The following is a 24,471-nucleotide window of genomic DNA, read 5'->3' as shown; positions in this document are numbered from 1 at the left end:
CACTCAGGCCACGTAATAGTGAGGACGTTGTACAGTGGGGCAGAATAAGCCAAGTATGGATCAAATGAATAGGACAAGTCACAGAACATACAGAAATATCACTCAGGCCACGTAACAGTGAGAATGTTGCACAGTGGGGCAGAATAAGCAAAGTATGGATGCAATGAATAGAACAAATCGCATAACATACAGAATTATCACTCAGGCCACGTAATAGTGAGGACGTTGCACAGTGGGGCAGAATAAACAAAGTATGGATGCAATGAATCGAAAAAATCACCAACATACAGAAATATCACTCAGGCCACGTAATAGTGAGGACGTTGTACAGTGGGGCAGAATAAGCAAAGTACGGATGCAAAGAATAGAACAAATCACAGAACATACAGAAATATCACTCAGGCCACGTAATAGTGAGGACATTGTACAGTGGGGCAGAATAAGCAAAGTATGGATGCAAAGAATAGAACAAATCATAGAACATACAGAAATATTACTCAGGCCACGTAATAGTGAGAATGTTGCACTGTGGGGCAGAATAAGCAAAGTATGGATGCAATGAATAGAACAAATCGCATAACATACAGAATTATCACTCAGGCCACGTAATAGTGAGGACGTTGCACAGTGGGGCAGAATAAGCAAAGTATGGATGCAATGAATAGAAAAAATCACCAACATACAGAAATATCACTCAGGCCACGTAATAGTGAGGACGTTGTACAATGGGGCAGAATAAGCAAAGTATGGATCAAATGAATAGAACAAGTCACAGAACATACAGAAATATCACTCAGGCCACGTAATAGTGAGAATGTTGCACAGTGGGGCAGAATAAGCAAAGTATGGATGCAATGAATAGAACAAATCGCATAACATACAGAATTATCACTCAGGCCACGTAATAGTGAGGACGTTCTACAGTGGGGCATAATAAGCAAAGTATGGATGCAATGAATAGAACAAGTCACAGAACATACAGAAATATCTCTCAGGCCACGTAATAGTGAGGACGTTGTACAGTGGGGCAGAATAAGCAAAGTATGGATGCAATGAAGAGAACAAGTCACAGAACATACAGAAATGTCACTCAGGCCACGTAATAGTGAGGATGTTGCAGAGTGGGGCAGAATAAGCAAAGTATGGATGCAATGAATAGAACAAATCACATGACATACCGAATTATCACTCAGGCCACGTAATAGTGAGGACGTTGTACAGTGGGGCAGAATAAGCAAAGTATGGATGCAATGAATAGAACAAATCTCAGAACATACAGAAATATCACTCAGGCCACGTAATAGTGAGGACGTTGTACAGTGGGGCAGAATAAGCAAAGTATGGATGCAATGAATAGAACAAATCACAGAACATACAGAAATATCACTCAGGCTACATAATAGTGAGAATGTTGTACAGTGGGGCAGAATAAGCAAAGTATGGGTGCAATGAATAGAACAAATCATAGAACATACAGAAATATTACTCAGGCCACGTAATAGTGAGAATGTTGCACAGTGGGGCAGAATAAGCAAAGTATGGATGCAATGAATAGAACAAATCACATGACATACCGAATTATCACTCAGGCCACGTAATAGTGAGGACGTTGTACAGTGGGGCAGAATAAGCAAAGTATGGATGCAATGAATAGAACAAGTCACAGAACATACAGAAATATCACTCAGGCCACGTAATAGTGAGGATGTTGAACAGTGTGGCATAATAAGCAAAGTATGGATGCAATGAATAGACCAAGTCACAGAACATACAGAATTATCTCTCAGGCCACGTAATAGTGAGGATGTTGCAGAGTGGGGCAGAATAAGCAATGTATGGATGCAATGAAGAGAACAAGTCACAGAACATACAGAAATATCTCTCAGGCCACGTAATAGTGAATTTGTTGCACAGTGGGGCAGAATAAGCAAAGTATGGATGCAATGAATAGAACAAATCGCATAACATACAGAAATGTCACTCAGGCCACGTAATAGTGAGAATGTTGCACAGTGGGGCAGAATAAGCAAAGTATGGATGCAATGAATAGAACAAGTCACAGAACATACAGAAATATCACTCAGGCCACGTAATAGTGAGGATGTACAGTGGGGCATAATAAGCAAAGTATGGATGCAATGAATAGACCAAGTCACAGAACATACAGAAATATCTCTCAGGCCACGTAATAGTGAATTTGTTGCACAGTGAGGCAGAATAAGCAAAGTATGGAGGCAATGAAGAGAACAAATAAAATAATATACAGAAATATCACTCAGGTCACGTAATAGTGAGGACGTTGTACAGTGGGGCAGAATAAGCAAAGTATGGATGCAATGAATAGAACAAATCACAGAGCATACAGAAATATCACTCAGGCCACGTAATAGTGAGGACGTTGCACTGTGGGGAAGAATAAGCAAAGTATGGATGCAATGAATAGAACAAATCACAGAACATACAGAAATATCACTCAGGCCACGTAATAGTGAGGACGTTGCACTGTGGGGCAGAATAAGCAAAGTATGGATGCAATGAATAGAACAAATCACAGAACATACAGAAATATCACTCAGGCCACGTAATAGTGAGAACGTTGTACAGTGGGGCAGAATAAGCAAAGTATGGATCAAATGAAAAGAACAAGTCACAGAACATACAGAAATATCACTCAGGCCACGTAATAGTGAGGATGTTGCAGAGTGGGGCAGAATAAGCAAAGTATGGATGCAATGAATAGAACAAGTCACAGAATATACAGAAATATCACTCAGGCCACGTAATAGTGAGGACGTTGTACAGTGGGGCAGAATAAGCAAAGTATGGATGCAATGAATAGACCAAGTCACAGAACATACAGAAATATCACTCAGGCCACGTAATAGTGAGGATGTACAGTGGGGCATAATAAGCAAAGTATGGATGCAATGAATAGACCAAGTCACAGAACATACAGAAATATCTCTCAGGCCACGTAATAGTGAGAATGTTGCACAGTGGGGCAGAATAAGCAAAGTATGGATGCAATGAATAGAACAAATCACAGAACATACAGTAATATCACTCAGGCCACCTTATAGTGTGGACGTTGTACAGTGGGGCAGAATAAGCAAAGTATGGATGCAATGAATAGAAAAAATCACCAACATACAGAAATATCACTCAGGCCACGTAATAGTGAGGACGTTGTACAGTGGGGCAGAATAAGCAAAGTATGGATCAAATGAATAGAACAAGTCACAGAACATACAGAAATATCACTCAGGCCACGTAATAGTGAGAATGTTGCACAGTGGGGCAGAATAAGCAAAGTATGGATGCAATGAATAGAACAAATCGCATAACATACAGAATTATCACTCAGGCCACGTAATAGTGAGGATGTTCTACAGTGGGGCATAATAAGCAAAGTATGGATGCAATGAATAGAACAAATCACAGAACATACAGTAATATCACTCAGGCCACCTTATAGTGAGGACGTTGTACAGTGGGGCGGAATAAGCAAAGTATGGATGCAATGAATAGAACAAGTCACAGAACATACAGAAATGTCACTCAGGTCACGTAATAGTGAGGACGTTGTACAGTGGGGTGGAATAAGCAAAGTATGGATGCAATGAATAGAACAAATCACAGAACATACAGAAATATCACTCAGGCCACGTAATAGTGAGGACGTTGTACAGTGGGGCAGAATAAGCAAAGTATGGATGCAATGAATAGACCAAGTCACAGAACATACAGAAATATCTCTCAGGCCACGTAATAGTGAGGATGTTGCAGAGTGGGGCAGAATAAGCAAAGTATGGATGCAATGAATAGAACAAATCACATGACATACCGAATTATCACTCAGGCCACGTAATAGTGAGGACGTTGTACAGTGGGGCAGAATAAGCAAAGTATGGATGCAATGAATAGAACAAATCTCAGAACATACAGAAATATCACTCAGGCCACGTAATAGTGAGGACGTTGTACAGTGGGGCAGAATAAGCAAAGTATGGATGCAATGAATAGAACAAATCATAGAACATACAGAAATATTACTCAGGCCACGTAATAGTGATAATGTTGCACTGTGGGGCAGAATAAGCAAAGTATGGATGCACTGAATAGAACAAATCGCATAACATACAGAATTATCACTCAGGCCACGTAATAGTGAGGACGTTGCACAGTTGGGCAGAATAAGCAAAGTATGGATGCAATGAATAGAAAAAATCACCAACATACAGAAATATCACTCAGGCCACATAATAGTGAGGACGTTGTACAGTGGGGCAGAATAAGCAAAGTATGGATCAAATGAATAGAACAAGTCACAGAATATACAGAAATATCACTCAGGCCACGTAATAGTGAGAATGTTGCACAGTGGGGCAGAATAAGCAAAGTATGGATGCAATGAATAGAACAAATCACAGAACATACAGTAATATCACTCAGGCCACCTTATAGTGAGGACGTTGTACAGTGGGGCGCAATAAGCAAAGTATGGATGCAATGAATAGAACAAGTCACAGAACATACAGAAATATCACTCAGGCCACGTAATAGTGAGGATGTTGCACAGTGTGGCATAGTAAGCAAAGTATGGATGCAATGAATAGACCAAATCACAGAACATACAGAAATATCACTCAGGCCACGTAATAGTGATAATGTTGCACTGTGGGGCAGAATAAGCAAAGTATGGATGCAATGAATAGAACAAATCGCATAACATACAGAATTATCACTCAGGCCACGTAATAGTGAGGACGTTGCACAGTGGGGCAGAATAAGCAAAGTATGGATGCAATGAATAGAAAAAATCACCAACATACAGAAATATCACTCAGGCCACGTAATAGTGAGGACATTGTACAGTGGGGCAGAATAAGCAAAGTATGGATCAAATGAATAGAACAAGTCACAGAACATACAAAAATATCACTCAGGCCACGTATTAGTGAGAATGTTGCACAGTGGGGCAGAATAAGCAAAGTATGGATGCAATGAATAGAACAAATCGCATAACATACAGAATTATCACTCAGGCCACGTAATAGTGAGGACGTTGTACAGTGGGGCATAATAAGCAAAGTATGGATGCAATGAATAGAACAAATCACAGAACATACAGTAATATCACTTAGGCCACCTTATAGTGAGGACGTTGTACAGTGGGGCGGAATAAGCAAAGTATGGATGCAATGAATAGAACAAGTCACAGAACATACAGAAATGTCACTCAGGTCACGTAATAGTGAGGACGTTGTACAGTGGGGCGGAATAAGCAAAGTATGGATGTAATGAATAGAACAAATCACAGAACATACAGAAATATCACTCAGGCCACGTAATAGTGAGGACGTTGTACAGTGGGGCAGAATAAGCAAAGTATGGATGCAATGAATAGACCAAGTCACAGAACATACAGAAATATCTCTCAGGCCACGTAATAGTGAGGATGTTGCAGAGTGGGGCAGAATAAGCAAAGTATGGATGCAATGAATAGAACAAGTCACAGAACATACAGAAATATCACTCAGGCCACGTAATAGTGAGGACGTTGTACAATGGGGCAGAATAAGCAAAGTATGGATGCAATGAATAGAACATGTCACAGAACATACAGAAATGTCACTCAGGCCACGTAATAGTGAGGATGTTGCAGAGTGGGGCAGAATAAGCAAAGTATGGATGCAATGAATAGAACAAATCACATGACATACTGAATTATCACTCAGGCCACGTAATAGTGAGGATGTTGTACAGTGGGGCAGAATAAGCAAAGTATGGATGCAATGAATAGAACAAATCTCAGAACATACAGAAATATCACTCAGGCCACGTAATAGTGAGGACGTTGTACAGTGGGGCAGAATAAGCAAAGTATGGATGCAATGAATAGAACAAATCACAGAACATACAGAAATATCACTCAGGCCACGTAATAGTGAGGACGTTGTACAGTGGGGCAGAATAAGCAAAGTATGGATGCAATGAATAGAAAAAATCACCAACATACAGAAATATCACTCAGGCCACGTAATAGTGAGGACGTTGTACAGTGGGGCAGAATAAGCAAAGTATGGATCAAATGAATAGAACAAGTCACAGAACATACAGAAATATCACTCAGGCCACGTAATAGTGAGAATGTTGCACAGTGGGGCAGAATAAGCAAAGTATGGATGCAATGAATAGAACAAATCGCATAACATACAGAATTATCACTCAGGCCACGTAATAGTGAGGATGTTCTACAGTGGGGCATAATAAGCAAAGTATGGATGCAATGAATAGAACAAATCACAGAACATACAGAAATATCACTCAGGCCACGTAATAGTGAGGACGTTGTACAGTGGGGCAGAATAAGCAAAGTATGGATGCAATGAATAGACCAAGTCACAGAACATACAGAAATATCTCTCAGGCCACGTAATAGTGAGGATGTTGCAGAGTGGGGCAGAATAAGCAAAGTATGGATGCAATGAATAGAACAAATCACATGACATACCGAATTATCACTCAGGCCACGTAATAGTGAGGACGTTGTACAGTGGGGCAGAATAAGCAAAGTATGGATGCAATGAATAGAACAAATCTCAGAACATACAGAAATATCACTCAGGCCACGTAATAGTGAGGACGTTGTACAGTGGGGCAGAATAAGCAAAGTATGGATGCAATGAATAGAACAAATCACAGAACATACAGAAATATCACTCAGGCTACGTAATAGTGAGAACGTTGTACAGTGGGGCAGAATAAGCAAAGTATGGATGCAATGAATCGAACAAATCATAGAACATACAGAAATATTACTCAGGCCACGTAATAGTGATAATGTTGCACTGTGGGGCAGAATAAGCAAAGTATGGATGCACTGAATAGAACAAATCGCATAACATACAGAATTATCACTCAGGCCACGTAATAGTGAGGACGTTGCACAGTTGGGCAGAATAAGCAAAGTATGGATGCAATGAATAGAAAAAATCACCAACATACAGAAATATCACTCAGGCCACATAATAGTGAGGACGTTGTACAGTGGGGCAGAATAAGCAAAGTATGGATCAAATGAATAGAACAAATCACAGAACATACAGTAATATCACTCAGGCCACCTTATAGTGAGGACGTTGTACAGTGGGGCGCAATAAGCAAAGTATGGATGCAATGAATAGAACAAGTCACAGAACATACAGAAATATCACTCAGGCCACGTAATAGTGAGGATGTTGCACAGTGTGGCATAGTAAGCAAAGTATGGATGCAATGAATAGACCAAATCACAAAACATACAGAAATATCACTCAGGCCACGTAATAGTGATAATGTTGCACTGTGGGGCAGAATAAGCAAAGTATGGATGCAATGAATAGAACAAATCGCATAACATACAGAATTATCACTCAGGCCACGTAATAGTGAGGACGTTGCACAGTGGGGCAGAATAAGCAAAGTATGGATGCAATGAATAGAAAAAATCACCAACATACAGAAATATCACTCAGGCCACGTAATAGTGAGGACATTGTACAGTGGGGCAGAATAAGCAAAGTATGGATGCAATGAATAGAACAAATCACAGAACATACAGTAATATCACTTAGGCCACCTTATAGTGAGGACGTTGTACAGTGGGGCGGAATAAGCAAAGTATGGATGCAATGAATAGAACAAATCACATGACATACTGAATTATCACTCAGGCCACGTAATAGTGAGGACGTTGTACAGTGGGGCAGAATAAGCAAAGTATGGATGCAATGAATAGAACAAATCTCAGAACATACAGAAATATCACTCAGGCCACGTAATAGTGAGGACGTTGTACAGTGGGGCAGAATAAGCAAAGTATGGATGCAATGAATAGAACAAATCATAGAACATACAGAAATATTACTCAGGCCACGTAATAGTGAGAATGTTGCACAGTGGGGCAGAATAAGCAAAGTATGGATGCAATGAATAGAACAAGTCACAGAACATACAGAAATATCACTCAGGCCACGTAATAGTGAGGATGTTGCACAGTGTGGCATAATAAGCAAAGTATGGATGCAATGAATAGACCAAGTCACAGAACATACAGAAATATCTCTCAGGCCACGTAATAGTGAGGATGTTGCAGAGTGGGGCAGAATAAGCAATGTATGGATGCAATGAAGAGAACAAGTCACAGAACATACAGAAATATCTCTCAGGCCACGTAATAGTGAATTTGTTGCACAGTGGGGCAGAATAAGCAAAGTATGGATGCAATGAAGAGAACAAATAACATAATATACAGAAATATCACTCAGGTCACGTAATAGTGAGGACGTTGTACAGTGGGGCAGAATAAGCAAAGTATGGATGCAATGAATAGAACAAATCACAGAGCATACAGAAATATCACTCAGGCCACGTAATAGTGAGAACGTTGTACAGTGGGGCAGAATAAGCAAAGTATGGATGCAATGAATAGAACAAATCACAGAGCATACAGAAATATCACTCAGGCCACGTAATAGTGAGGACGTTGTACAGTGGGGCAGAATAAGCAAAGTATGGATGCAATGAATAGAACAAATCACAGAACATACAGAAATATCACTCAGGCCACGTAATAGTGATAATGTTGCACTGTGGGGCAGAATAAGCAAAGTATGGATGCACTGAATAGAACAAATCGCATAACATACAGAATTATCTCTCAGGCCACGTAATAGTGAGGACGTTGCACAGTTGGGCAGAATAAGCAAAGTATGGATGCAATGAATAGAAAAAATCACCAACATACAGAAATATCACTCAGGCCACGTAATAGTGAGGACGTTGTACAGTGGGGCAGAATAAGCAAAGTATGGATCAAATGAATAGAACAAGTCACAGAACATACAGAAATATCACTCAGGCCACGTAATAGTGAGAATGTTGCACAGTGGGGCAGAATAAGCAAAGTATGGATGCAATGAATAGAATAAATCGCATAACATACAGAATTATCACTCAGGCCACGTAATAGTGAGGACGTTGTACAGTGGGGCATAATAAGCAAAGTATGGATGCAATGAATAGAACAAATCACAGAACATACAGTAATATCACTCTGGCCACCTTATAGTGAGGACGTTGTACAGTGGGGCGGAATAAGCAAAGTATGGATGCAATGAATAGAACAAGTCACAGAACATACAGAAATGTCACTCAGGTCACGTAATAGTGAGGACGTTGTACAGTGGGGCGGAATAAGCAAAGTATGGATGCAATGAATAGAACAAATCACAGAACATACAGAAATATCACTCAGGCCACGTACTAGTGAGGACGTTGCACAGTGTGGCAGAATAAGCAAAGTATGGATGCAATGAATAGAACAAGTCACAGAACATACAGAAATATCACTCAGGCCACGTAATAGTGAGGACGTTGTACAGTGGGGCGGAATAAGCAAAGTATGGATGCAATGAATAGAACAAATCACCAACATACAGAAATATCACTCAGGCCACGTAATAATGAGGACGTTGTACAGTGGGGCAAAATAAGCAAAGTATGGATGCAATGAATAGAACCAGTCACAGAACATACAGAAATATCGCTCAGGCCACGTAATAATGAGGACGTTGTACAGTGGGGCATAATAAGCAAAGTATGGATGCAATGAATAGAACAAGTCACAGAACATACAGAAATATCACTCAGGCCACGTAATAATGAGGACGTTGTACAGTGGGGCATAATAAGCAAAGTATGGATGCAATGAATAGAACAAGTCACAGAACATACAGAAATATCACTCAGGCCACGTAATAGTGAGGACGTTGCACTGTGGGGCAGAATAAGCAAAGTATGGATGCAATGAATAGAACAAATCCCAGAACATAAAGAAAGTATTTAGCGTAAGACATGACATGGACAGATGAGGACAACATGGAGTGGACTGACACGGCGCAGAGGGCTTATTTTCTGGAGGTGGTACTGAGAGAATAGGTCTGATTCTGAATCAGACTCAGCAGCGATAACGGACGCAGAGGAGCCATGATTTTCACCTGTCCTTGTGTCGCACTGCGCAAGTGTTCTTATTTTGTACGTACAGAGTCGCAGTTCAGATTTGCACACATGGTAGCAGATATGTGATTGGCGTTCCTGGTGGCTGGGAGTTAGTAAAGGGGTGGATAAAAAGACGCATCTTATGGGAGTGTCGGAAAGCTGTTGCGTACACGGATGCCGAAACGCTCACATAGGAGGCCATAGTCGGGCAGAGAAACTGCTCCTTCCGTATGGCTGCTGCAAGTTTCCATGGTGCGACCGTTGGTAGCGTCTAAAAACTTACCAAGCGGTATTTCTACGTCTCCGGACGCTGACAGTGGGTGTCTCGCTCCTTACATATTCAGACGCACGGATCTACACCAGGGAAAGACATTGTAGCGCCATTAGCATAAATAAGCAGATGCGCCCGAGGCAGAAGGCGCAACTTCGTCTGCGTCCAACTCAGATTCAGCACCAATAGGAGCAAAGGGGACATTAATCTGGTAGTAGAGGAGGTGGAAGTTGTAGGAGGGTGGGTGGATGTGGTGCCGGGGCAGTTTGGAATATATTCGGGGGACAGGGGAGTATAGGAAGGAGGGGTATATGATGGGGTAGTGTATGGAGACATGGCGCACTAACATTACATTCAGCACGAACCATGGCAGGGACATACCAGGTGGATAAAGGGGGTAAGGACATGAGACATAGGGGAGAGAGCTCTGTGCCAGTGAGCTCTCAATCTGATATTATAGGGCAGGGCCTTGGTAGATATCGGGACGTCCGTCAGATGGACGCACATCAGAGAATTACTTTTATATCTGCCCCTAATTTAAAATCAAAGCAACAATGAATACTAAATAGGTCTTAAATAATACTTGTATTTGTATAATTTAGTTTTGGTTAATTGTAGTTGCATCATTAACACAAGACCAGACTGACTCTTCCATGTTATATCCTGCAGAACAGACTTGTTCCAGGCCTGGCTTTTACCGTTCATGTGCAATTCATCCCTGATGAATGGAGATACTACTATGATTGTATTCGTGTTCACTGCAAGGTAAGGGTGTATAGAGGGTGTATGACTGTATGGGAGGTGTATGGGGGATGTGTGGAGATCCTGTTGGGGGTGTGCTGGTGTATGGGGATATTTGGCAGATGCATGGGGTATACATGGGGAAGGTATTGGGGGATGTGTGTAACACGTATTGGGGATGTACAGGTGTATGGGGATATGTGGCAGATGTATGGGGGATGTGTGGAGATCCTATTGGGGGTGTGCAGGTGTATGAGGATATGTGGCAGATGCATGGGGTACATATGGGGTAAGTATAGGGGATGGGTCGAGATCCAATTGGGGGTGTGCTGGTGTATGGGGATATGTGGCAGATGCATGGGGTACATTGGGGGTAAGTATGGGGGATGTGTGGAGATCCTATTAGGGGTGTACAGGTGTATGGGGATATGTGGCAGATGCGTGGGGTATACATGGGGGATGTGTGTAAGACGTATTGGGGGTGTACAGGTGTATGGGGAGATGTGGCAGATGCATGGGGGATGTGTGGAGTTCCCATTAGGGGTGTACAAGTGTATGGGGATATGTGGCAGATGCATGGGGTATGTATGGGGAATGTGTGGAGATCCTGTTAGGGGTGTACAGGTGTATGGGGATACGCAGCAGGTGCATGGGTATGTATGGGGGATGTGTGGATATCCTATTAGATGTGTATGGGAATATGTGGCAGATGCATGGGGTATACATGGGGATGTATTGGGGGATGTGTAGGGTATATTTGGGGTGTACAGGTGTATGGGGATATGTGTCAGATGCATGGGGTATGTATGGGGAATGTGTGGAGATCCTGTTAGGGGTGTACAGGTGTATGGAGATATGTGGCAGATGCATGGGGTATGTATGGGGGATGTGTGGAGATCCTATTAGAGGTGTATGGGAATATGTGGCAGATGCATGGGGTATACATGGGGATGTATTGGGGGATGTGTGTAAGACGTATAGTGGGTGTACAGGTAATGGGGACATGTGACAGATGCATGGGAGATGTGTGGAGATCCTATTAGGGGTGTACAGGTGTATGGGGATATTTGGCAGATGCAATGGGTATATATGGGGGATGTATGGTGCATGTGCAGAGATCCTGTTAGGGGTATGCAGATGTATGGGGATATGTGACAGGTGTATGGGGACTGTATGGGGTTTGTGTGGAGATCCTATTGGGGGTGTGCTAATATATGGGGATATGTGGCAGATGCATGAGGCATATATTGGGGATGTATTGGGGTATGTGTGTAGGGCATATTGGGGGTGTACAGGTGTATGGGGATATGTGGCAGATGCATGGGGTATGTATGGGGAATGTATGGAGATCTTGTTAGTAGTGTACAGGTGTTTGAGGATATGTGGCAGATGCATGGGGTATACATGGGGATGTATTGGGGGATGTGTGTAGGGCATATTTGGGGTGTACAGGTGTATGGGGATATGTGGCAGATGCATGGGGTATGTATGGGGAATGTGTGGAGATCCTGTTAGGGGTGTACAGGTGTATGGAGATATGTGGCAGATGCATGGGGTATGTATGGAGATCCTATTAGAGGTGTATGGGAATATGTGGCAGATGCATGGGGTATACATGGGGATGTATTGGGGGATGTGTGTAAGACGTATAGTGGGTGTACTGGTGTATGGGGATATGTGGCAGATGCATGGGGTACATATGGGTGATGTTTGGGAGTTGTGTGGAGATCCAATTGGGGGTGTGCTGGTGTATGTGGATATGGGGCAGATGCATGGGGTACATTGGGGGTAAGTATGGGGGATGTTTGGAAATCCAATTAGGGGTGTGCAGGTGTATGGGGATATGTAGCAGATGAATGGGGTACATATGGGGAATGTATGGAGATCCAATTGGGATTGTGCTGGTGTGTGGGGATACAGTATGTGGCAGATGCATATGGGGTACATATGGGGTATGTGTGGAGAGCCTATTGGGGGTGTGCTGGTGTTTGGGGATAATTGGCAGATGCATGGGGTATGTATGGGGGATGTGTAGAGGATTTGCCTTTCTGTGTGACTGCACCATGCTTGTAAATATTGGCTTCTTACAGTATAGAACATAGGGCCTGATTCAGACCCGGTCGCAAGCGCTGAGCGCTCGCAACCGGGTCGATGGTGGCCCAGAGCGCACGTGCACGACGGAGCCGGCTCTGTCGTGCGCATGCGCGAGACCGGGATAACGACGGGCAATCCGTCGCTCCGGGTCTCGCATCAAAGGGGGCGTGCTGTCGATGTTGAATGACAGCACGCCCCCTTTGGTGGGCGGCCCAGGAGGGTGGCTGCCCAAACGGAGGCATTCCCATGAGAACGCCTACCGTTTGGGGGCAGCCCCACTGACATCACAAGTGATGTCAGTGGGAGAGCTTTCGGCTCTGTTTGAGCCGAAAGCTCTCTGGGGCTTGAGGCCACGAGACCCTACCACAAGCCCGATGGTCGCGATGGTCTTGACCATCGCGACCATCTTCCTGGCCGCTCGCATTAGCTGTGGGTGGAAACCCACAGTAATGCGAGCGGCCAGGAGGCCGCTCCATAAAAAAAAAAAAGACGCCCTGATTCAGAACGAGCGCTCTGTCTGAGCGTCCGGCTCTGAATCAGGCGCATAGTCACATACTTTACCAAGTGACTTATGTAGTGATGAACACTAACACTCTTTAGTGGAATTTTCAGAGAAGGATCCATTCTATAGGGGTCTATTTGCTAATCCTTGGAGAGAGATAAACTGGATGGTGATAATATACCTAACTGCAATGTTACAGGCTGTGTTTAAAATATGGCCGTTAGGAGCTGTTTGGTTGGTACTTTATCTCCATCCACTTTATCTCACTCCAAGGCTTAGTACATATGAGCTCATTCAGACCCGCTCGCAAGATGCGATCGCTCGCTGGCAAAAAGGGGCCGGATATTTAAACTAAGCGCTCGCACTGCGTCGCTAAAAGACACCCTGTATGTCTTAGCGAGCTACGGCAATGAGCGCTCGCTAGTGTATAATGACGCCCCCTAGCCACTCGCAACACACGTCATCTCTGGGATTTGTAGGATTAGTCGGTAACATCGAGAGCCATCAGAGATGCTCGCAGCCCTTGAGGTTGCCTTTCCCCCCCGCAAGCACTGCGATCTGTGTGGACTGAAATACATGCAGGTGACGTGTACAATGACGCTACTTTGCTAATTATGCACGCCCTTTAAACTGCGTTTTGGCGCCTGACACGCCTGCAGCACCACTCCCCCGTTCACAAGCACCTTCCCGTGTTACCACCCACAAACGGCGCAATCTGTCACTCAAAGTAGCGACCTGATAGTGGCTTACGAGAAACCAAAATCAGATAGAAAATACTGGCTTGCGCACGCGCGCTGCGAATTTTACGCATGCGCAGATGGGAGAAAATCGCTCACAGCGAGCGAGCGCAACTTAGCGAGCGGGTCTGAATCAGGTCCATAGACCCCATAGTCTTATGTGGAAACCTGAAAGTTCCGTTTGGGTGAGGATTAGGAGTGTGCGGTAGTTATAAGGGGGTTGGGGGAGCCCTCCGGTCTGTTTCTCCAGATTACAGTGCAGATGGTGTGTAATATATGTATGTATGTGTAATATGTAATATTGTCCATGCATGCGACAGGCCAGAGTTTAAATGGCTGAGTGCAATTAGCACCTAATCATGTTAGTGAACGAGCTGTGACTTGGAATGCAATGAGTGATAGAGCCATCCAGCTAGGTAAATATTCCCATAGTTATTATGTGGAAGGTGTACCTGTACCAGCCTCATTAGCTGCACCAGTCACACTTTTCTGGAATATGTTTATGAGCTGCCCAACCTCCGGTATCCACCATTCTAACAATGCAAAGCAAGAGCTTATCTATTGTCTGACCCGAATGGTCCTGTTCCCAGGGTGACGAGACTCTGCTGGTTCCCCTGCACGCCTATCCAGCCATAAACCTGACGGACTTTCCATCTCATGTCAACTTATCTGATGTTTCACTTGGACAGAGGTGAGTTCCACCGTCTCTCACAGGATCAAATTGAATGACAAATATTGATTTTATGTTTAGTGTTTTCCTGTTTACATAGTATGGAAATGGAAGGTTGCACTTAAAGTATCTGCTGCAAGGAGCCGGTATGTAAATGTGCACAGCGGGGTAATTGCAGGATGTGCGTTTCTGAGGAAATTCGAGTCTAAAAGCCTCAGACAAAGGACTGTTCTGTGGGGTCAGTGTACAGATCCTCTCAGAAGCAGATTGGGTTACTTGTGATTGCAAATCATCCTGCATAAACTTTATTTTTCTAGAACAGAAATTAGATTTCAGTTGAATTCCCAACCCTGATATTAATATGAAATACTGACTGAAATGAACATGGTATCATATAAAATACCAGCCTGATGAATCTGCTGTCTGTTTAATAGACTCTTAAAGCCGGGAAGTGAGTAGCAGTTATTGTCTTGTGATTACATCAATGCTTTTAGGTGTCTTAAGAATACAAGTTATGAAACTTATGGGACCAGTACTGTCTCACAGGAGGGATCATGACATTTGTTTTATCTCTGGAAGAGTTGTTTATAGAGCCCTAAACATGTTGCCTTAAGAGATTTGGCGAGAGCTCACGTTCTGACAAGTGATGAATTTAATGCGATGAGGAGCTTGATGTGTTTATACGACGTGACACTGGACGAAGACCGTCCTTCCAGGTTAAATACCGAGAAATCGCACTTGGATATTTGACCTAAAGTACATTCTCTGTCATGCTACTGTCCGTCCTCTGCCAAAAGAGCAATTCAGTGATTGTATGCATCCTGTAGGTGACGAGAGAGAGAGACCCATTCCTGGTTCTGCTTTTCTCTGACTTAGATTACAGTTGCTATAAAGTAGACAATTCATACATCTTATATCAATGCAGAATCCAGAGAAATTCTTTCAGATTGCTGCCAGTTTCTGTGACGCCGATTTTTAAGTAATGGGGAAGCTCAAAAAGTGGAAAGTTGGAGACTTTAAGAAATTTTTAGTTTAGTTCTAATGAAAATATATTGTCAGGCGGCAGCTGGAAATGGATCAGAGGTCAGCGAGCGACTGCTTCAGAGTGTTTATCGTAATACTGTAGCTGGGAGATGGCATCCACTGGGAGAGAGACCGTAGGAGGAAGTAAGAGAGGAGCGTAGAGCGACAGTGTAATTGGGGATGTTCAGACTGGTGGCAGCGGTGGGATCTGGCTCGTCTCAGTCACCAGAAGTTGTTTCTAGTAAAGTGCTGCAACATACTGTATTTACAGTATTTTAACATATATACCTGTACCTCAAAGTAGCAATCAACAGGATTGTCGCACGTTGGCCAACACAACAAAGTAACATAAGTCCAAGTGTCATAATCTTTTATCGACTGGGACATAAGTTTTATGTTTATTAATGAGTAGTCTCTAAATTCCGCCTCTCTTCATTTAATGGAAGATACTTTAAGGAATAGCGAGTAGACACTTTTCATCATACAAGGGTAAATATTTAGTAAAACAAAAATAAGAAGAAGCTACCGGGCACCTCAGTGTAAGTTAAAAAGAAAATCCTTTGGTCAGCCAAAAAAAGTTTACTTCAGGGGTGAGATGTAATAGGGTGTGAGTTTTGAAAAAGTGCTATACGCGCACATTTTCAGAATTCACCCTATGCAATAGGGTGTGAGAACATGCAAACTCGCATGTTTCTCGCACAACAGCAACTCACAATGGCAAAACACGCATCCAGATGTATTGCCATTGTGAGCATAGAACTTGGGCAATGTAATAGAGGACCTCATTCAGAGCCGGTCGCACAGAGCGTGTGGTCGGTCTGAATGAGGGGAGGACGTCCTGAATTTTCAAGACGTTCTCCTTTGCGGTGGTAAGGCTGTGGGTTAACACCCACAGCCTTACGACCGCCTAAGGTGATGGTCGCGATGGTCAAGACCATCGCGACCATCGGGGCTTACGACGAGACCCTAGGGTAGGGTCTCCCTTGTCATAAGTCCCGGAGAGCTTTCGGCTCTGTCTGAGCTGGAAGCTCTCCACTGATATCACTACTGATGTCAGTGGGGCCGCCCCCAAGCGGTAGGCTTTCCCATGGGAACGCCCCCGTTTGGGCTGCCACCCCCCCGGCCCGCCTTCCAAACGGGGCGAGCTGTCAATCAACATCGACAGCTCGCCCCCTTTGGATCGAGACCCGCTACGACCGGCGCTGTCTGTCGTAGCGGGTCTCACGCATGCGCACGACGGCGCTGTCGCCGTCGTGGGCATGCTCTGTGGGGGCCATCGACCCGGTCCGAGCGCATCGGCGCTAACGACCGGGTCTGAATGACCCCCAGAGTGTGAGTGTTTGATTCGCACACTATTGCTTCTGAATACTCCTGCTTCAGGATAGTGAGTCTAGCCTAAGGGGGTCCGAGTAACACAGACAGATGCACAGACCCCTGAGATCAGTGCATGGTTCTGTGTGTTAACAAAGAGCAAACTGTAAAAATATTTTTTTTGAAAAATAACGTCCACAAGCATAACCAGCCACGGGCTCTGTTCAGCCTGTCCTGGTTCTTAAAATACAGGGGAAAAATGCTTATGGGTCTCCTGTATTGTATGAACCAGTACAAGGTTCTACTGAGCCAGTCCTGTTTGTGGAAATACAGGGGACAAAATGAGTAGGGGTCCCCCTCTATTTTCCATAACCGCCCACCCCACCGCATGCTGGTGCTTAGAGAACAACAAGTACCAGCATGTGGGGCATTAAGGGCGTGCTGGTACCTGTAGTTCACCTGCAAAAGAATATTCGAAGAAGCACAAGACACACACACTGTGAAAGTAAAATATTATTAAAGCATACATGCACACGCACAGTCACATTCACACATACTCACCTATAATCTCTGTAGCCAATCATGTCCCCTTGTCCAGTAGAATCCACTACACCTGTAATAAAAAAATCCATATTCACCTATAAGAAGTGTCACTTATAAGGAAGGGTCTCGTAGAAGGGAAGATAGGAGATAGTGGTGTAAGAGACTTTATGTCTACGTCATTGCCAGGCGGTATACCCGTTCTCTATCTGGGCTCCTTCGGCAGCACCCCCTGATATATAGGGAAAGACTGGGATTGCTCTGCACTGATTTCCACATGTGCCTTGGTATAGAGAGCCCTTATCTATGATGTGACGTTGTTTCCTCCAGGTGTGGTGTGTTAGGTTGACTTGCATCATGTTGACTTGAGAATGTCAGCATGTCGATAGTGACCATGTCAACGTTCATCCTGTCTGCTTTGACACGATAGAATGTCTACCTAACATCCCTGTTAGCCCAGCTGTAACTTACCTGGCTTCCTAGTGTTGGTAGTTGCTTTAGAAGTGACGGTCCGCCAACACTTGGTAGCTGCGCTGGAAGTGGCGGTCTGCTGAAACTCCGTAGCTGTGCTGGAAGTGACGGTCCGCCGACACTTGGTAGTTGCTCTAGAAGTGACGGTCTGCCAAGTGTTCGGCGGACCGTCACTTCCAGCCCAGCTACTGAGTGTCAGCAGACCGTCACTTCCAGCGCAGCTACCGAGTTTCCGCAGACCGTCACTTCCAGCGCAGCTACCGAGTTTCAGCAGACCGTCACTCCAGCACAGCTACCAAGTGTTGGCGGACTGTCACTTCCAGTGCAGACCTCTTAAAGAGTGGTGGTTTCAGTGAATATGTTCTGCCTATCCCTAAACATAATCCATAACCCGCCCTCCCCCCACTCTGCATGGTGGCCCAGTGCGCATGTGCACGACAGAGCCGGCTCTGTCATGCGCATGCGCGAGACCCGGATAGCGACGGGCAAACCGTCGCTCCGGGTCTCGTACCAAAGGTGGCGTACTGTCGATGTTGAGTGACAGCACGCTCCCTTTGGTGGGCGGGCCGGGGCTGCCCAGACGGAGGCATTCCCATGGGAACGCCTACCATCTGGGGCCGCCCCACTGACATCACAAGTGTTAGAGCCGATAGTACTCTAGGGCTTGCGGCCACGAGACCCTACCACAAGGGTCTCGTCGCAAGTCCGATGGTCTTGACCATCGCGACCGTCTTCCTGGCCGCTTGCTATAGCTGTGGGTGGTCACCAGGAGGCCGCTCTAAAAAAACAGAAGGCCAGCCCTGATTCAGAGCGAGCGCTCTATCAGAGCGTCCGGCTCTGAATCAGGCCCTGAGTACCAAGGCAACAAACAGTCTAATTACCAGTAGCCGCCACATAGTGACATCTCCGGCAATATCAGCTGCTCCATTCCCTGTAGCCACAACCCAATTTGTTTATTTACTCAGCACAGGAAACCGCAACATTTTATTTAGCTTTTGGTAACCATGTGTGTGTACTTGCCATAACAATCTATTATTAGGCATGACTCACAACAGAAACAAATTAAAACAGATGTGAGTGTATATGTGATACAGCACTTCAGCCTTGATAAAGTAATCCAATGTTTATAGTGATGTGGCTAAAATGCAATGAGTCTGAATCTGAGGTTGTGCCTTCCCCTTGTGTACTAGCGTGCACCCAGCTATGCAAGCCCTGGCACCGCTTTCAATGCCGGCGGACGGTGCAACTCCACCAATGGTTGTGAACGCTGCACCATCAACACTTGCGCCAGCCTATGGCAGACGCAGTGTCTCCTTCTGAAATTTCTCTAAACATGGCCGCTGCGGCCGTACGTCTGAGAACGCAGATGCTTTCCCGTAACACGCCCATGAGATGACTTTTTCTCGCGTGCACTTCAGGTCACCCCCCAGGAACGCCCATAGTTTCGCCTCGCCACTACTGATGCCAGCGGATCTGTACACCACAGTTCATATATATATTCAGGGGAATGCATATGCCGTAGGGGTTTCAGGACTGTCTGTGTATGCACAGTAGCAGATAATTGTTCAACCGCGCAAAGATCGGCATTGCGTGCACCTCTGAATCTCGCCCAGTGTGTACAATGTGTGTAAGCAGCTGTTCAAGAAATAAGAAAAAAAACAACGTACAGTATATGCCGAATGGTGGTGCGGAGGGGGGAGAACAAGTGATTAGGACAGAGGAAAAGGGTTAACAAAATTGGCGTAGAACAGAACATTTAAGAGTGAGTTGAGGGGAGGCGGGAAGGTGGTGTCAGAGGAGTGGATTACCGAGGAAGGCGGTGTCAGAGCAGTGGATTACCAAGGAAGGCAGTGTCAGAGGAGTGGATTACCGAGGAAAGTAGTGTCAGAGGAGTGGATTACCAGGGAAAGTGGTGTCAGAGGAGTGGATTACCAAGGTAGGTGGTGTCAGAGGAGTGGATTACCGAGGAAAGTAGTGTCAGAGGAGTGGATTACCGAGGAAAGTAGTGTCAGAGGAGTGGATTACCAGGGAAAGTGGTGTCAGAGGAGTGGATTACCGAGGAAGTGGTGTCAGAGGAGTGTTTTAGTGAGGAAAGTGGTGTCAGAGGAGTGGATTACCGAGGAAAGTGGTGTCAAAAGAGTGGATTACAGAGGAAAGTGGTGTCAGAGGAGTGGATTAACGAGGAAAGTGGTGTAAAAGGAGTGGATTACCGAGGAAGGTGGTGTCAAAAGAGTGGATTGACGAGGAAAGTGGTGTCAGAGGAGTGGATTACCGGGGAAGCTGGTGTCAGAGGAGTGGATTACCGGGGAAGGTGGTGTCAGAGGAGTGGATTCCCGAGGAAAGTAGTGTCAGAGGAGTGGATTACCGAGGAAAGTAGTGTCAGAGGAGTGGATTACCGGGAAGGTGGTGTCAGAGGAGTGAATTACCGGGGAAGGTGGTGTCAGAGGAGTGGGTAACCGTGGAAGGTGGTGTCAGAGGAGTGGATTACCCGCGAAAGTGCTGTCATTGGAATGGATTACCGGGGAAGGTGATGTCAGAGGAGTGGATTACAGGGGAAGGTGGTGTCAGAGGAGTGGGTAACCGTGGAAGGTGGTGTCAGAGGAGTGGCTTACCCGCGAAAGTGCTGTTATTTGAATGGATTACCGGGGAAGGTGATGTCAGAGGAGTGGATTACCGGGGAAGGTGGTGTCAGAGGAGTGGATTACCGGGGAAGGTGGTTTCAGAGGAGTGGATTACCGAGGAAAGTAGTGTCAGAGGAGAGGATTACCAAGGAAAGTGCTGTCAGAGGAGTGGATTACCGAGGAAAGTGGTGTCAAAAGAGTGGATTAACAAGGAAAGTGGTGTCAGAGGAGTGGATTACCGAGGAAAGTGGTGTCAGAGGAGTGGATTACCGAGGAAAGTGGTATCAGAGGAGTGGATTACCAGGGAAGGTGGTGTCAGAGGAGTGGATTACCGGGGAACCTTGGTGGTGGAGTGGATTACCAAGGAAAGTGCTGTCAGAGGAGTGGATTACCGAGGAAAGTGGTGTCAAAAGAGTGGATTAACAAGGAAAGTGGTGTCAGAGGAGTGGTTAATGAGGAAACTGGTGTCAGTGGAGTGGATTACCGAGGAAGGTGGTGTCAAAAAAATGTATTAACTAGGAAAGTGGTGTCAATGGAGTGGATTAACGAGGAAAGTGGTGTCAGAGGAGTGGATTACCGAGGAAAGTGGTATCAGAGGAGTGGATTACCAGGAAAGGTGGTGTCAGAGGAGTGGATTACCGGGGAACCTTGGTGGTGTGGAGAGGAGTGGATTACCGGGGAAGGTGGTGTCAGAGGAGTGGATTACAGAGGAAAGTAGTGTCAGAGGAGTGGATTACAGAGGAAAGTGGTGTCAGAGCAGTGGATTACCGAGGAAAGTGGTGTCAGAGGAATGGATTAATGAGGAAAGTGCTGTCAGAGGAGTGGATTACCCGGAAGGTGGTGTCAGGGGAGTGAATTACCGGGAAAAGTGGTGTCAGAAGAGTGAATTACCAAGGAAGGTGGTGTAGGAGGAGTGGATTACCAGGGAAGGTGGTGTCAGAGGAGTGAATTACCAGGGAAGGTGGTGTCAGAGGAGTGGATTACCAGGGAAGGTGGTGTCAGAGGAGTGAATTACCAGGGAAGGTGGTGTCAGAGGAGTGGATTACCGGGGAAAGTGGTGTCAGAGGAGTAGAGTATCGGGAAAGGTGGTGTCAGAGGAGTGTATAACCGTGGAAGGTGGTGTCAGAGGAGTGGATTACCGGTGAAAGTGCTGTCATAGGAATGGATTACCGGCGAAAGTGCTGTCATAGAAATGGATTACTGGGAAAGGTGGTGTCAGAGGAGTGGATTACTGGGAAAGGTGGGGTCAGAGGAGTGGATTATCGGGAAAGGTGGTGTCAGAGCTACTATTATAAGTGGTATTCCATTTATAGAGGATGCAGTGAAAGAGCCATAACCCAGGACTGGGAGCAGGACACCCTGTGCCACAGTTGTTCTTCCCAAAGGGATTGGGGCGCAGGTTCTTCTGTAGGCACTACCTAACTTGGCATATACAATATTACAGATGGTATTATGTGCAGGCCAACATCTAACGATTAATTAAAAGCAACACCCACATATTAAACGGATATGACCTGAGGTGAACCATGATATTTAGGTATGATCGTCCATGTTAAGGCTACAGAGCACTGGAGTAGTCTTGTTAGTATTACAATGACACGTTTCTCAGGTAGACAGGGAATTGAGGAGAAGGTCTATAAGAATGACAGCTGCAGCCCCACCAGTTAATGGTGTTCCAACAATAAATGTAAAATGTAAACTATAACAATAATATAGTTTATATATGAACGATACATTATGTTGATGACATCAATGTTTTCACGGTGCCATAATGAGCCAATGTATGTGCGCATTTCTTATCTCTGTGTCTCTCATCACAGCGCCCAGCACGTTATCACCTTACGCTGCAGCTGCCCGATTGATTTTGAGTTTTGCATCATTTCTGCGCAGTCTCACAGGGATTTCCACACTGCTCCGGTATCAGGTATTTATCGCCATGACCTTTTCCATAGGGTCATGAGACCTGCCCTGTTTTATATGCTTAACGGGAGCACAGCAGAGTCAGGAGCAAGAACTTCTCACACCCAATGGAAATGTCCCGGTTCTGAAAGCAGATCACATTTTCGGGTTGGGAATGAGATCCTGTCTGTCGGGATGCCTCAGGTCAGAATACCGATAGCGGCATCCTGACAGCCAGAATCCCGACACTCATAGCAAATCACAGTAAGTGCCCCCCTAACCCTCCCTCCCCAGTACCTAACCCTAACCTACCCCCAGTGCCTAAACCTAACCTCCCCCTCCCCACACCCTAATCCTAACCCACCCTCCCCAGTGCCTATCCCCGCACCCTAACCTCCCCCTCCCTGCACCCTAACCCCCCCCCCTAGTGCCTAAACTAACCTCCCCCTCCCTGCACCCTAATCCTAACACTCCCTCCCCGGTGCCTAACCCTAACCTACCCCCCTAGAGCCTAACCCTGACCCTCCCCCTAGTGCCTAACCCCGCTACCTACCGCTATCCACTGCCTAACACCCCGATACTTACCTTCGGGATACTAGCGGTTGGGATACTGGTGCCGGGATCATGACCTGTTGGGATTTGGCGCTGGTATTCAGACCGTCGGCATCCCGCACCCCGAGATGCCGACTACATCGCCACATTTTCTTTCCTCTGTATTTGCGTATATCCTAATGGGCATGTTTTACTTTCAACTCTAAATCATCCTTAGTCTGGTCCCAGATAATCCGATTTGCTTCCTCAGAGTTGTTTAGTTACTGCCAATGAGAGGAGAGTAATATTCAGTTATAACGGGATTTCCTGATTATTGGTACATTACACTCATCCATCCAAAATAAATGACTAATGCTTTGCATCATCGTGTCCTTATTTTTGCGATCTGATTACCCACATAGCGCATAGCAAGTCATTTTCCTTCTGTGCAAACATTGACCTCCCCCCCCCCACACACACACTTCGCAACGTGGTGCGTCCTGGTGCATATTTACACCCTGTAGTTGGAGTACTAACTGTGAATGACGCCCTTGGGGCCTGACTCCTAGATTTACGCTAATGCAATTGCAACTGCGATGTCTCACGTATCGCAGTTGCTAAAATATACTAATGCCTTCCAAAGCTTCCCCGAGCATAGGGACGCCCACTGCTGCCTTCTCATATCCGGCCAACATCGCGCAACAGCGTAACATCGACGCAGGACGTGCAGCCACGCAGCTTCTGAGTGAGGTCTGACCTGTCTCAAACACTGCGCCTCTCCTGACACGCTGAGAGCTCTCATGCTGCAAAGGAGATCGCAATGGCCAATTTTACGTACATCCATGAAACAGAGTTTAAACGGTCCCGCAACGCCTACGTTAGCCACTCCCCCTCCCCCCGTTACCTCCCCCAACGCTGACACTACCCATCACTACTTTGTGAATGAATGCCCTGTGTGTAATCGCACACCAATCACTGTGCGACTTTCACGCATGCTCAATGGCCAAAAGTCACCTGAT

General features: G+C 45.4%; 1 protein-coding gene across 4 annotated transcripts in view; it reads left to right on the top strand.

Annotated features, from left to right (window-relative positions):
• Window positions 1-24,471, top strand: part of CFAP221 (cilia and flagella associated protein 221) — a 270,181-nt gene that overhangs the window by 120,957 nt on the left and 124,753 nt on the right. For all 4 annotated transcript variants that reach the window (XM_088475534.1, XM_088475533.1, XM_088475535.1 and 1 more), the window contains 3 exons: window positions 10,982-11,077; window positions 14,977-15,077; window positions 22,843-22,946. In XM_088475534.1, coding sequence (XP_088331660.1) covers window positions 10,982-11,077; window positions 14,977-15,077; window positions 22,843-22,946 — 301 coding nt within the window. The remainder of the gene's footprint in view (window positions 1-10,981; window positions 11,078-14,976; window positions 15,078-22,842; window positions 22,947-24,471) is intronic.

This window comes from Taudactylus pleione, unplaced genomic scaffold (genome assembly GCF_031769625.1).
Source record: "Taudactylus pleione unplaced genomic scaffold, aTauple2 ptg000173l, whole genome shotgun sequence".
In the NCBI taxonomy this organism is placed as follows: Eukaryota; Metazoa; Chordata; class Amphibia; order Anura; family Myobatrachidae; genus Taudactylus; species Taudactylus pleione.
The sequence above is the reverse complement of the archived record's forward strand: the minus strand, read 5'-3'. Positions and strand labels throughout refer to the sequence as shown.